At 44.2% G+C, this 14,966-nt stretch overlaps 1 protein-coding gene across 2 annotated transcripts in view; it reads right to left on the bottom strand.

Moving 5' to 3' along the window:
• Positions 1-281: 281 nt before the first annotated feature.
• The window catches only part of LOC138205128 (transcription factor IIIB 90 kDa subunit-like), a 94,439-nt gene continuing 79,754 nt past the window's right edge, over positions 282-14,966 (bottom strand). For both annotated transcript variants that reach the window (XM_069160846.1, XM_069160847.1), the window contains 3 exons: positions 13,070-13,121; positions 6,162-6,321; positions 282-3,682 (listed from right to left, as the gene is read on the bottom strand). In XM_069160846.1, coding sequence (XP_069016947.1) covers positions 3,645-3,682; positions 6,162-6,321; positions 13,070-13,121 — 250 coding nt within the window. In that variant the 3' untranslated portion in view covers positions 282-3,644. The remainder of the gene's footprint in view (positions 3,683-6,161; positions 6,322-13,069; positions 13,122-14,966) is intronic.

Genomic DNA, 14,966 nt, shown 5'->3' with positions numbered 1-14,966 from the left:
GGGTGTAATTTAATAGTTTTCTCGATCGTTTCTGTTTCCGAAAGGCCCCGAGGCGTCGTGCCGCTTCCAGTTGGCGTTCGGCGGGTGCGACGGGACGATAATTCCCAGAGACAGCTCGAGGCTTACTCGTGACATTTTCACGCCGTGTAATAATCTGTTAATAGGACTAATTTAGCTGCACTTCAAATGAACCGGGCACGGAAAATATGATCTTGTGATTTCATCTTTATTTATTAAAAAAAATTAAAAAAAAAAAAAAAAAAAAAAAAAAAAAAGGTCCCTTAACTGGCGACTTTTCCACGACTAGAATTTACACTTAAAGGTGAGGAAATAATAAAAAGATGGGCCTCAGTTAGTTTTCCTCATTTAGTACACAGCGTTCATCATTTTAAAGAAGGGGACAGTCGAGGTCAGCAGGACAAAATTAAAACAAATGGTGGTACTTTTTTCTTTTTTAACTCAATTCTCCCACTTGGGTCGTTAAACTCGTGATATCTCGTCTTATCTTTTTCATTTTAGAAATGAACTCGTCAGCTTTAAAATATGAAGGTTCCTAATGTTTAAAAATGTTACGGCTTTAATGTGTTTTATTCAAACTGAGGAATGTGGTACTTTTTAAATGATGTCTTTAAAATTAGATTGCAGCTCTCGCTAAATGTTAAAAAATATATCAGCAACATCTTAATGCAGTATTTAATAGCATTTAGTAAATAATTAATCATTATTCCAACCCCAAAATTTTGAACTGAAATTCATCATTAATGTCTTATAGTTTCACCACTTACAAGCGTGGCCACAAGTTCTTTAAAAGTGACTCGTTAATTCAAAAAACTGAATATACTTTTCAAAGTGATCAAAAGCTGATTTGAACGTATCCGACCGCACTCAAATCCCCAAAAACTTTCTCGACCCCTTCCAGAGATGTCTGAAGATTAATAACACCGATTAACAAATATATTGTCCCAAGCGCAGAAAAGAAAGTTACAATAACGCTGAAAAGCGCTCGAAGCCCCCCCCGGTGCCCGAACTCTGCCTCGAAAAGAAGAGGTCGCCGCATGTAAAGGCTCGTCGTACATCTTCTGACGCAAGAGTTTCAGATTTCCTCCCGCTCCGATCGTCTTTCCACGGGACGTCTTCAGAACCGCCCGGGGACAGCGAACGACAACGCCGCGATGCCGTACAGGCGTGAAACGATCCAGAAGCACCGGCCAAATATCTCTGATCAAACGCGCCGGCCGGGACGGGACGGGGGGGGGACGGGGGGGGGAACGGTGTCGGGTCGCCGGCAGAGCCGACGCTGATGTCTGTCACGGAAAGTTCAGGCTGAGTTCATGTCTCGGCAGAAACACGCTGCGTTGTGTGTGTGTGTGTGTGTGTGTGTGTGTGTGTGTGTGTGTGTGTGTGTGTGTGTGTGTGTGTGAGACAAAGAGACAAAGGCGCTCGCCGACTCGGTGTTTCATGACGTAGCGTTTACGTCGACGTTTCAGTTGTTATTTTGTAGTTGTTGTTGTTTTTTGATCTTCGTCGTGGGTTCGACCCACAGAAATGTCATCGGTGTAAACGAGAAATTCTGCATTTGAAGTTTTACGCATGAAGCCGGATTTCCTTTTAATTACAGAAATATTGCAGCCCGAGTCGGTCGAAGTAAAACAGATGGAAAATAGTAGGAAAGAGCTGCGAGTGTTCGTGCAGAACTCGTGCCGCTATAAAAGAGAATATAGACGATAAACTACGACGGTATTTTTAGTGTCACGAGTCAAAAGCTCTTTTAATCCGAGAGCATGATTTCTTGTTTTCAAGATCAAATGTTGTAATATTCTCTTTCACAACTTAAAATGGACTTAAATGACCCCGTTCAAATTCCCGATTACAGCTGACGATCTGCTTCCTGCAGCGTTTCAGTCTGTCATTGATGTCGAGGACAAACTGAAGTCAACATTCGAGGGAATAGATCTATTTTTTTTTTTTATTTCGATTTGATTTGTTTCATATCGCTTTTCACTTGTTTTGAAGCCGTATATTTTCAAACAGGGAGGAAAACTCTTGGTCTTTGCATTTCAGCTCAGTCAGCCAACTTGTTTTTGGTAAAAGCGCTTTCGCAACATCTCGTGTGGCTTCGACTTACAAACCAACATTTAACCGACTTTATAGGGAAAAACTGAGATCGTCATTCAGGCTGACATTTCTTTAAAAACTGGCACACAAAAAAAAATAATAAAAAAAATGAAACGAATATCTTTTTGTCCATTTAGTGAATTCTTTACTGAAGCAGCGAAGGCACACAAGATTATGCAGATGTAACGTCACGACTCGTAGCGACGGCGGCGGCGTCGGTCGCGGTGAACCGGGACGCCTCATTAAGTGTTGAGTGCTTACAGTGAAAAGGCCACGATCTCCCGCTAAGTGTCATCTTTACATCCCAAAAATCGGAAAAGCTAAAACAAAACAAAAAACGAATCTGTTCTCCGACTCGGCTCCCCGTATCCATGTGGAAAATAAAATATCACAGAGGATTTATTTACATACTGATCTGAAACGTCTCTCGGTAAAGAATATTTAAATCAAAGGCAACGATCTCAAATCAGGCTGAGCCCGAACCGGGTGAATAACGCAAAAACAAATCTTTGTATATTTTACACATTCCTCTTAATGACTGAAATAAACATCTCATCTTTAGACATTCGGCACATCACTTTAATACTTTGGCTCGAGCGGCGCCGGCTGAAACGCTGAATAAATACTGATCCGAGCTCTGTGAATACTGGTGATCGGTCTCGCGCCGACCCGCTCGTCTTTTCCAAGGAAGTCTGAAACGTGAGGCGGCGTTAAGTGTCAGGAAGCGCTCGAGGAGGCGAAGCGTCGTGAAAAGTTCAGGATTTCTGGGTTGTTTTTTTTTTTTTTTTTTTTTTTTTTTTTGTGGCCGCTATTAGCATCGCCTCGCGGGGAACGTGGGAACCGTAACGCGCCCGTTCTCCGAGACGTCCGCGTGGCCGGAACCCGCCGTTTCGGCTGCGTTTGAGCGACCGCGCGTCGGCGCAGGTGGAGTCCCGGCCGCGCAGACAAAACGCGAGTCGTTTAAAATGCTGCCGCAAGGTCGCAGACGTGGAAACGGACCGTCCGAGAGCTATTCCGGAAATGATTTTTCTTGATTTAATTCGCGAAGCGTTTTTGTCGTCGAGGCCCGCGGAGACGTCTTCGGAGACGTCTCCGGTTCGCCGTCGGACAAGACGGAGACGAAGCTCAGCTTAATTATCGCCTCGAGTGTTCGCCTGAGCTTCTCCTTCCAATCCGACGAGTGCTAACTGGAATACGTCCGTCTCCGCCTGTGCAGAATCCTCGCCACAGTCCAGCCAGTGTCCCGCGCCGAGTTTAGATCCCCACGCCACCGTCTCCGCTCCGCTCCGGTTCACTCCAGACGGGACGCCAACTTGGAACCAGGAGTGCGAGTGTTTGCTTGCGCACATTAATTCCTGATGGCGGTGGTGGTGGGAGAGGGCGGTGGCGGTGGCGGTGGCGGTGGGGCGTCCCCTTCGCCGCTCCCATCTGTGGCCGCAGCCGTTGTGTGTCCCCGCCGGCAGACATCGGACGCACTTGGGGATTCAAAACCGTCCGTACTCGTCGGGGAGAGTTAAGTACCGGCGCCGCTAGAATCCTTCGTCGTAATCTCCGTCGCAGCCGTAATCTGGAGGGCGAGAGGCACACGGGGGGGAGGGGGGGGGGGGGGGGATTAGATGTGCAAGACTTCGCTCACTGAACGGAGAACGCCGAGGAGGCCTTGAGATTATTCATCTGCGGTTAGAAACGCTCCACGAGGAGCCCGGCCGGTTTACTTATTCTTTCGTACTTCCTCATTTGAAGCTTTAACTTTAGACCGTTTTACTCGGGAACGATTGTTGCGTAACAACCGGGAAAGGTGCTGCTCGTCATTAAAGGGATTTCTCGCAAGGAGCAAAAAAAAAAAAAAAAAAAAAAGTATTTCCGATACGACTTCAGAAGCTGAACCGTGATCGGGAGAGGTGTTGAAATGAAGCGCACTCGTTCCAAATCGCACCCTTTTTCTTTTTTTTTTTTTTTTTTTTTTACTTCGAACGTCGAGCTATGGATCGCGACAGATATGACCGGGAGGGTCAAAGTTCACGGCGCACGGCGGCATGTCCTCGTTGAATACATGCCGCGTGCGACGGTACGTACTTTTTAAGGGTAGCTGCAGCACGAGCTAAAAAGAAATAGCGCGTGATCACATTTTGTAAAAAAAAGAAAAAAAAGTGCTCTTTGAGTGTATTTGGTTGTCTTAGTCGAAGCTTTTTGAACCGACTTGTTTTTGAAACAAACACCGACGCACTAATTCACCGTTTGTCTTCATTTGTGAACGACAAATTGTTTGTTTCATACTCTTTAAGATTAAAGTGAGATTTTGAGCGCAGTTCCAAAACACGAAGAGCACACATTATTTTAAATTACTCCCCGCGGTGACGCGGGTCGCCGGTTTCGCTTTAACACGAGAAAAAGTGGGTAAAAGATGCCTTCAGGGCCCAGAGACGTTGGTTTCAACGGACGTGCGACGGCGAGTGGAGCCGCGTGTGATTGGAGGCGTAAACATGTAAACATGTAAACAAGTAAACGTGCTCCGTTTCCACAGATGTAAAAGCACCGGAGAGCCCGGTTGTTTCTGGACTTGGCGAAGAGCAGCGACCGGTCAGACTTGTAAAAAAAATGTAGGAAAAAATAATAAAATTTAAAAAAAAAAAGTGTCACTTCACTATCAGCTGGAGGAACACAAGGTTCATCCCAGAGTCTCCTCCAGCTGCTCGGAGTCCGACCCCGACCTCCCGACCTCTGCTGCCGAGGGGGGGGGAAGAGAAGGAGGGGTGGGGGGGGGGGGCAAACGTACAAACAAAGAGCTCCCCAACAGGAATCAATTAAGCAGCTCAGGACTCCTTTTTCTTTTTCTTTTACCGCGGCCGAGTTCAGGGTTCTTAAAGTTTAACAGCCAGAGACGTAAAGCGAAGAAATTTCATCTTACCGAGGGCTCATTAAAACGTAGCAGGAGTCCGAGTGGAAACAGACCCGGATTCATTAAAGACGTGACTGCAACTGTTTCGCAGTCCGGGCACTCGGGGAGTCTGACGGAGACGCGACAGCCGTCTGCCACTGTCGGTGTCAACTACATTCAAATGTTGAGACAACGTGATGAGAAACTACAGGGAAGACGTTTCCCTCATTAAGTCTGGAAAGGAGCTTTTTTTTTTCTGTTGAGAATTGTGAGATTGTTTAAGACGGTTTTAGGCGCAAATAAACTTCTTGTTAATTCGTTTCAGGCTGTTAAATTTGCCGAAAAACAAACTGAACGATTAGGTGATAGTTCATTTGTTAATTAAAAGAAAGAATAATCCACAAAACAGGTCATTTTTCATTTAATTTTAAACTGGATTGTATTAAACCTGGAGTTATAAACATTTTATCACAGGGTCTATGTTGCAAATACAAATGAGGTGGCTGAAACATGCGGGGTTTTTTTTTTATGCCAAATATCCATTTCAGCTCCTCTGCTTTAAGAATTTGCTGCAAAGTCCTATTTAATTTTTTTGAATTTTACTGGTAAACTTAACTTACTTTCAGGTTGTTGTGACTGATTTTGTTTCACTGCTGCTCGACAAATAAAGCGAACAATCGAAGTCATTACAAACTGAATTATTTGGGGTTTGAACATGTGCTCTTTTGTCTTGATTTTTTATTACGTTATTGACTAGGCACTTAAAATAATCAACAGATTCTAATGAAAATAATCACTGTTTAAAACCCAGACTAACACCGATATCTACAAACACGATCAAATAATCAGATCACAGCGACATCATTTTTTTTCACTTGTTCCTGGAAGATAGATTTCAGAAAATAATGAGGTGATGAGGTCTGAATTTGACTTTAAGAGGAAACTTTCTGCAAATTTTCAGCAGTCGAGATAAAAAGTGCTCGACCAATAATGCATGTCCAAATTAACATGGTGGAAATATTGTAGGAAAAAAAAAAAAAACTACAATGTGTTTTTCTTCTGTGCTGTTTTGCCTGATTGTTTCAGACCAAAATAAATGTCCTTCAAAGATGTGATGAAACAAACAAACAAACAAACAAACAAACAAAGTGAGTGTGTCTGAACTGACCGTTGCCGCCCATCAGCTCCATGGCACTGACACAAGTCTCCTCCTCTTCCTCCTCTTCCTCCTCGCCAGCCTCGTCTTCGTAGTGGACCGGCCCGCTCTCCACCAGAACTCCACCGACGGGGGCTCCGACGGGCACCGGCAGGGGCTGGGAGCCGTTGGGCTGAGCAAAAAAACAAAAAAACAAAAAACACAAAAATTGGAAATATTGTTCGGTGGTGAGCCGGTGTGCATCGTTGAGTCCCCCTCTCCCCCCCCCCCCCTTCCCCTCCGCCTCCCCCCCGGGGGAAATCTATGCCCGATCTGATCTCATATGTACCACTTCCTTTAAAATGAAAAACAATAACAAACAGAGTGTCGTACGGTAGTGAGCGTGTGAGCTGTAGGGCAGGTGGAGGGCACGCAGACTGTGTCCACAACCATCTCACAGTGTTTTACTTTATTAACTAATTTTAAATCCTGCTTTTTTTTTTTTTTTTTTTTAGACAATACTCTACGGTGCATTTAGTATCACACAAAAAGGAATTTATCGGAGCCTCGGGGTAAGAATACCCTTCAAAGTTCACAGAGAGGCTGTGAAATTAAAAATGACAGAGTGAGGGTGAGCGGGGGGGGAGAAAATGTAATTAGAGTGCCTTTTTTTTTTTTATTTCACCCCGTTCACATTGTCTTAGTTGAGCTGTCAAACGTTCACGCGTGAATGTGACGAATTCCCCTCGAGGGGCAACCGCAGGTGACTACGCCCGGAGGAGTGTTTCCAGTTGCATGCTGGGACGCAGAAACAAGAGTTTTTTTTTTTTTTTTGTTGATCAGAAGTCACAGGAGGAAAAGCGAAAGTAAACGACGTGAATAATACAAATTAAAAATAAAAGTCGACCCCACGGCGGAGGTCGGAAACAACCGAGAGGGGACCGTTTTCCATCCGAGGAAACAGACGATGGTCAACTTCCTGTTTCTGTAACAGCGGGGGGTTAAACTGGTGACTGGATCTTTGCATAACTCTGCGCACCAAATTAAATCCACGCTCGCTTCCTTGCGCTCGCCGACGACTCGCTCGACAAAGAAAATTTCCCCTCGGAAAACAGCGAAGTGCATCTAATCTCGCTGTGAAGAATCGCTCCTCAGCTTCAATCCGAGTTCTGTTTATTTTGCTTAGTGATGAAACGTACAGATATCAAACAGACTGCTGCACCGGGGGGAACAGGTGTGCACAGCGTCCTGCCAGCCCGTCTTAAGCTGACAAAAACTAATAAAATATCGAAAACGAGCGTATTTTTCAGCTTCAGAAAATAAAAAGCTTTTTTTTATTATTTTTTTTTTTTTTTTATAGAGGGAAGCCATCATCCTCAGTTTTTTTTTTTTTACCTCAGCGGCTGAAGGGAAACCTGCATGTTATCACTTTCCTTTCAGCCAGGGCTAATTATAAAGCTGGAGGAGAAGCAGGTGGAGCAGCCACAGTGAGATTCTTCTGTTCTCCACGGCAACAGCCGGTCGAGTCCCTGCTGAGGCCTTTTCCTTATTTTCATTTCCTCCTCCGTCCTTCCTTCCTTTACTTTCCTCACACCTTTCCTTTATCCCCTCTATTTCACTCCTTTTTTTTTTTTTCTTCTTCTACCCACTTCCTTCCTCGCTCCAGCCTCCTCTCCTTCTTTTGTTCCTTACAACACTGATTCACATTTTGTCTCTTCTTCCTCCATTTTTCCATCTTCAGATTTGGATAGAATATCCCAACGGCCGTGCGATGAAAAAAACACAACATATCTGAGCTGTAAAATATCCGCTACCAAAAAACAAAAAAAAAACCTGAGCCCTCCTTAAACCTCTTCTCTCCTCCGCTGTTTGTTTCTCCTCGTCACTGCAGCTGGACGCCTCATTAAACTGCCGCCGAACACAAATGGAAATGTGGGGGAAATAAAAGAAATACGAAAAACATAACGGCATGAACGCGCCGCTCCGGACTCATTAGGCGGTGTGAAACGGGTCGGGATACCGAGGAGACAGACAGACGAGGAGTTGTTGTATTTTTTTTTTTTTTTTTTTTTGCGCCATCAGGCATCACCGCTCTTGTTTATACAGAGATTATGTTGCATGTTAGAAGCAGACACTCGAGCTGTGGAGTATTTACACTTTTTCTGAGTGTCCGACGAGAGGGCTGCTCGTTAGGAGCGAGAACGCAGCCGCAGGAAACGACCCCTCGGAGGAGGTTCGTACGGGTGTGAGGAAGTCGGCAGCAGCCGACGGTCTGCAGTTACTCAACCACAGAACAACTGGAAAAGCAGAGCCGGTTATTGACTGTGCTGTTTGGCTTTGCAACTAAAATCCGTGCTGTTATTGTCAGTAGATGATCACTGGAATGTGTTTGGTTGAATATTACAAGTTGAACTCGCTTGGGGTGAACAGGTCGTGGAGCTGAGGCCTGGAACATTTAGACTTTATAATCATAACAAAAACTGCCGGCTCTAGTTATAGCACGCAGGAAATCTGACATGGCCGCCGAGCGTCATCCGGATGTTTTTGTACAGACGAACGGAAACGATTCTAACAATTATGCAAAAATGACATTTCAATTAACTGTGTTCAGGCGACTACGTAATGTTTGTGACAGGAAGGGGGTGCGGCTCTGCAGGTGTGGACAGAGTCCATTTGCATATTCACAGATTTACATGGACTGAATGAAGGCAAAGGTTACATTAAGGGATTGTTTTTTTTTTCCTGGTAAAAACCTAGGAAATATGTCATTTCGATGAACAGAGATAATCAGTTCCACGAGAGGGACTTTAAACCAGAAAAGTTCTGTTTTGTTTTTGTTTTTTTTTTGGGGGGGGGGGGGAGATCAGGAGGTCACTGGGTTTCCACAGGATGAGGTGAAAACGGCGCACGTCATGCTGCTTGCCGCTGGCCTGACAGCTTCCCTGAGAGCCCTACTTCAAATAGATCCGGCCATCACTTGCCAAGACTATTGCTTGAATAAGCAGACTACAGCTACAATGCCGGAGCGACCGTCTGCGGTTCAAAGCCCTTCTGCCGTGACCTCATCACCCCCTTTTCAGATTTCTAACCCTCTTTGAAAATCCCCACATCTCCGACTGAGCTTGTCTGCCGCCTCCGCCCGTCTGACTCTCACACTAAATGCGGTTCGAGGGGAGTCGACCGAGAGGGCAGCGAGGAACAGCTGGGGCAGTTTCAATTGGCAGAAATCAACTTCTCCGTCCAGTAAAACGATCACTTCCTCCTTTGGCTTGTTTGACAAATGTACGGACTAATTGCCGGGTCACTGAGGAGGCTGAAGGAAATCAGTTTTTGTTATGTGACGAACAGAGAGAGCGCTTGGCGAGCATCACCCGAAGCGCACACATCTCTTTTCAATCTGGTCCCGTTGCCGCAATGAAATGGCAACGTTACATAACGCGAGCTGGGAGCGGCCTCAGCCAATGGCGACGGACGTTTGCCTCCAGTTCCCAGGGGGGGAGGCGAGAGGGGGGGGTTGCTAAGTAACAAGCCTTGTTGACCCGGCCCCTTGTGGCAATGTTTTCTTCCTGGTTGACAGAGCCTGAGCTCCCCGAGCTCCTCCATTCAAAGCTGCCAACAGCTCATGATGGAGGGGGGAGACAAAGGCTGGGAGAAGAGGAGGAGGAGGAGGAGGAGAGGGAGGAAGAGGAGGAGAGCAATGAAGAGAGGGGAAGGAATGTGGAGGAAGGAGAAGAAATATAAAAATGACGGGAAAAGACAGGAGCGAAGCAATAACGGGAAGACGTGAGGAAAGTAAAGGCGAGGAGAGACTTGAGGGAACGATGCATGAAGTGAAATGAAGGAGAAAGACAGAAAAGAGGGAGGTTTAAAAAAAAGAAAAAGAAGAAGATTTGCAGGTTTAGCAAGTTTTTCCCACTTTAAAAAGCCCCATTTGAACATTTAAAGTTTTGGCCTTAATTTCATCATCTTAGAAACCGGAATAATTTAACAACAACCCGAACTGTGCTGAGCTCCGAAGAGAACCGGCCGCCTTCACTGCAGTGGACGCTCACATGAAATAAAACTGCTTCAGCCGAGAAACATCCACGATACCCTCTCGTGTCGAGCACATCATAAAAACAGCATCAAATAAATCGAGTTCAGTCTCGACAAACATCCAGATGTTTCAACGACAAACTTCAGCTTTGAGGGGAAAAAAAAACCCCGAAAAAATGTCACAACCCTGAAATGAAATCCTCACGTTGGGTGAAAATCCCAGCATGCACCACAGTGTCGCGCTGATTCCTTGACAGTTGGAATTTTACTGTTTAAGGTTTTGAGGCTAAATCTGGTCTGTAGCCTAGAAAATATTTGACTCTAAAACTAAAACACCCGTGAGCCTCAGCAGCTGTGGCTACAGAGAAGAGGTCAGTCAGGAAACGGATCAGCTGTCGCAAAATCAAAACGCTTCGTTGATGCAGTTCGGGACAAAATACATTTCACAGAAGAGAATTTTAAGCTCTTTGATTGGATGACTTGTGCAGAACTGCAGCTGAAGAGCTGACGTTTCTCCACCGGCTGATAAATTTGCCTTTTTCTCCAAGAGCGAGAGCTGCTCACCGTTCGTCCTGAAGCTTCAGCTGAGAGAGATTCACGTCCAACTGAGCTCTGAAATGTTCCAACTGTCAGTCACCCGACCTCTTATTCGAGTAAATCAAGGAGACTTTTACTTCCCAAACTGAAAAAAAAAAAGCCAACGCCAACTTCTGCCACGTCTCTTCTCCGTAGAGTGATGAAGCGGGAAAATGGTAGAAGTGGTGAAGAAAGAGAAATTAATCATGAGAAGAGAGGGAATGTAAAATGAGATATGGACAGGAAAAACAGCAGCACAAAGTGTGGAAGAAGTCCAGGAAGCTGAAATTTAAGACTTTGAAAGTCCCGTAATGCTACATGCGTCTGAAATTAAGTCCCAATTTAAAATCAAATTAAGAATCAAAGCAGGAGAAACTGTCCCATTTCTGATTGGACGTGGCTGGAAAAGCTGTGAAGCTATAAAACGGGCAGAACGAGGACATCCAGGAATTTAGCTGTTCAAAGCCATGAAGTCGGACTGGGTTTGGTCAAGCAGATAGGACAGATATTGTACCGGTAAACTCGACCTTCCTGGAGTTATCTGAACGCCGGCGACCGGCCAACAGAACCCCATCACGGCGGGGCGGTAAAAAAGAAAAGAAAAAAAAAAAAAAAAGACCTCTAAAACTGCTGTTTAAGACATTTTTATGTTCGAGTTTAAAGCCGTATTTATTTTAAGAGCCTGTCAAGAGTCTTTCAGGAGCAGTGAACGCCCCGGAGGGAGACGCACGCTGAAGGAGGTGTAATAAGGAGAGGGCAAACAAAGACAAAGTGAGCTTCACCTCTCTCATGGCCCGAACGGGGATTTATTTCTCCTCGTCTGCTCTGCAGGAGATCCCAGCAATCGGCAATCAGCTTTTAATGGACGAGCGGCGAGAGTCCGTCTGCAGGTGCTGGTTGTTACAGCTTCATCACAGCTTTCTTATGGCCAACAACAAGGAGCGTAATCTTATTAACAAAACACTGCGTGTGCATCTAAAACACGATTTATCTCTTTATTTCCGCAGTGTTGAATTAAGACTTCATACTTTTTTTTTTAAGACCTTTTCGATACCAGAAAAAAAAAATCATTTTAATATACTTTTCATGATGATACCGGCTACAGAATGGCAGCGAGCCAGCAGGAGCAGTAAGACCTGCAGTTATTTAGTAAGTGCATGAGTTAATTTATCGATACTTATATTTTCATCAGCACTTCCTAAGTCGTATATAACTGCGGTTCTTAATTATATAATTGATAAATCTATGTGGTCTGGACGCAGTGAATTGGCGGGTGGATTAACCTTTAAAAACTTGGTTGATGAGCTTCTTAGGTTGGGTTAGGTCAGATTAGGTAGTTACTTTATTAATCCCCGAGGGGAAGTTTTTTTATTTTATTTATTTTAGCGACTCTGGCCAGCAATAACAAACCCACGATGCCTCCTACGTGTATCCGGTCTTACGTCTGAACTGAACCCAGAGCTTTGTAAGACTTTAGGGCCGTTGATCCATTATTCACCGTCCCGCTGCTCCGATAGAGCACCAGGTTGTGGATCCGCCACTGAAAGTAGTCCCCCGACAAATGCACTACTTTACGTCAAAGTACGATTTCAACTACAAAGCGCGGCTGTTTCAGGAAATTGCCAACACCTTTTTGAAAATAAAGCGACAATATTTATGAGGCGTCTTTATAGATTTACGAGTTCAGTGGGAACCGATTACGCTTCGGGCGGAGAGGAAGGGACAGGAAGTCGAGTTGAACTCAGGCAAATACTTTCGGTCTTTTCATGGGATTTGTTGATTATAAGAACATTTAATTATCTTTCTACTCAAGTAGATTTTCACATTTTTTTTGAGTGAATCGATCACCATGAATCCCCCAAAAATGGCCGGTGGGTGACACAATTGGTACAGATATAATAATTTATCATATTATGTGTGACTGGAAATTCAATGGGGAAACTGTTTATGGCTAATGCCGTGAAATAAATGCACAGCCAGTCGAGGTACTTCCTCACATTGATGCATATTGCTGTAAAACTTTCTTACAGGTGGATCTGCAGCATTACCCAAAGTCGTTGTTCATTTATTTGTGCAGATTATGCTATTAAAATCTTCTGCATATCCGGACGTGGTGAGTGTGCCTTAAAGGAAAGCGAGGCAGAGGAAGATAAAAGTGGGCGAGTGACTGAGCAAGAGAAAGAACAGAGTGGAGGAAGGGGGGGGGGGGGGTATCTGTCCGAGTGATTGACTGGGTGTCTGAGTATTTAGAGTCTGAGTGAGCGAGCGGGAAGACGAGGAAGAGCGTCGGAGACAAAGAGCAGATGTGGTGAAGACAAACGGCAGCTCACCTGCTCCACCGCCAGCTTCTTGTTGGGCTGTCCGGTGATGAACGGCTGCAACCTGCAACACAAATGACAACAACACACTGTCAACAACATCCAATGCTTCAAATTTTATACTCTACTTTTAAGTAGTACTGAACTTATTCGGAAACAATTCAGATTTTCCTCTGCATGTTGGAGTAAAAAGTGCCAGATGCTGCTTTTTAGGATCTCTTTTAGTGCCCGATGTTCATATACTACTTTTAACTTGGTTGCGGTTTAAAGATTTTTTTTTGTTGTTGTTTTACTATTTTCTATTGAGAATTAGCACAGAGCTTCATGTTGAACTCAGTCCATACAGTTTTTATAAGGGAATCAAATTAATTAAGTGTACAAGACAAACATTTTATTTTTTTTTAAACCTTGAAAAGCTAACATCTGGTGTTTTTTTTAAAAGTATCTTGTTATGACTGATAGTTTATATAATCAGTGATTTAAGTGTTAAATATCCTAAAATCACCCCCCCCCCCAAAAAAAAAAAAAAAAAAAAAAAGTCCTGTAGTAACACTCCTTGCCTGCAGGTGGCACGAGTGTAAAAACTCCACATGCAATTACGTTCTTCAATGCTGTTGGTGGTGCATCAACGCTCAAGAAATGAAGCTGGGCTGTGATACAATTTTGGTCTCGTGGCTGAATGGTGTATCGCAACTTTGTGGGTTATAATGTGACTCCCAGGAAGCAGTTTTCCCAAGCGGCAACCTTGTGAGGAAAAAGCAGAAGTGCCAAAAACTGCAATTCCTCTAATGGCCACTAGAGGCAGGCTTCAAAAAGCGAGTCAATCCCCACACACCCACATGATAAAATGCCAAACTTTACAGCAGAAATAAACATGTTTACAACCTGGTAGAAAAAAAGTGTTTCCAACAGAAAGTCGGAGAAAGAGTCTACTGAGCATGCTCCGTGGGGCACAAACATAAGGACAAGGAAGGTTACATATAAACAATAGCTCTTCTGTTTAATGGAAACAGTGTTGAGCAGCAAACACTGAAGTCATATAAAGGACATGAAGTTAACCTTTATTTTAAACAGTGTCTCGTCTTTATGACCTTGAAGTAAAATGACTGCAGAAAATGAAGACCATTACTCAGAGCGAAGTACAACCTGAAAGAGCAGCGAGTCTACAAGGGAATAATAACATGTGCAGATTTTATGAACCTCTCAGAGCTTCAGAGTAAGATATTCATTTCCAGACATTATTTTTCCAGACATTAGAAGACAATAAAATCTTTCACTGAGGCCTGCTCGGATTACATTTCACCGTTCACCTCGGCCGCGAGGACGCCGTCTGTCTGCCTGTTTCTGCTTTTACAAAACACTCTCGTCTTTCATCTCGCTGTTTTTTGAGTTTGGTGTCTGAAGCCGCCCGCGCACGCAGATTTGAAGAGGACAACACTGATTTACAGAGCCACATGATCCAGAGTCATCAATAAAATCTGGTCATAATCAATGTAATGCAATTCATTTTTAATGTGATGAAAATTACAGGCAGGCCTTGAAAAGGTGGGTCCAAATCATCCCGCACTTTTTTTTTAGGCCCGTACTCTTGTATTTATGGACAAAATATGAACTGCAATTTCCTCATTACTCATTGACCAACTTGATTTATTGGTTTATTCACCCCAGGCCTGTCAATCAAACCAGACATACCCCCAAACATACCTCTCCTTTAAGCCTAATGTCTAATTAATGCTAGAATTATTTTCAGAATGAGGGAATTTAGCTAATGACACCATAATGACTTGTGGAAAACATTTATTGATTATATATTTTATCAGAGAAGTTGATGCTTTTTTTAATGGGAGCCTAGTGGAGCCAGAGTTTTATTTGGACGGATGCCTCTAGTGGTCCTTAGTGGTATTCCATT

This window comes from Embiotoca jacksoni, unplaced genomic scaffold, assembly GCF_022577435.1.
Source record: "Embiotoca jacksoni isolate LCO1_2020_lvr unplaced genomic scaffold, fEmbJac1.0.p SCAF_27, whole genome shotgun sequence".
NCBI lineage: Eukaryota > Metazoa > Chordata > Actinopteri > Embiotocidae > Embiotoca > Embiotoca jacksoni.
Note: the sequence above shows the minus strand (reverse complement) of the source record. Positions and strands in the feature narration are given on the sequence as shown.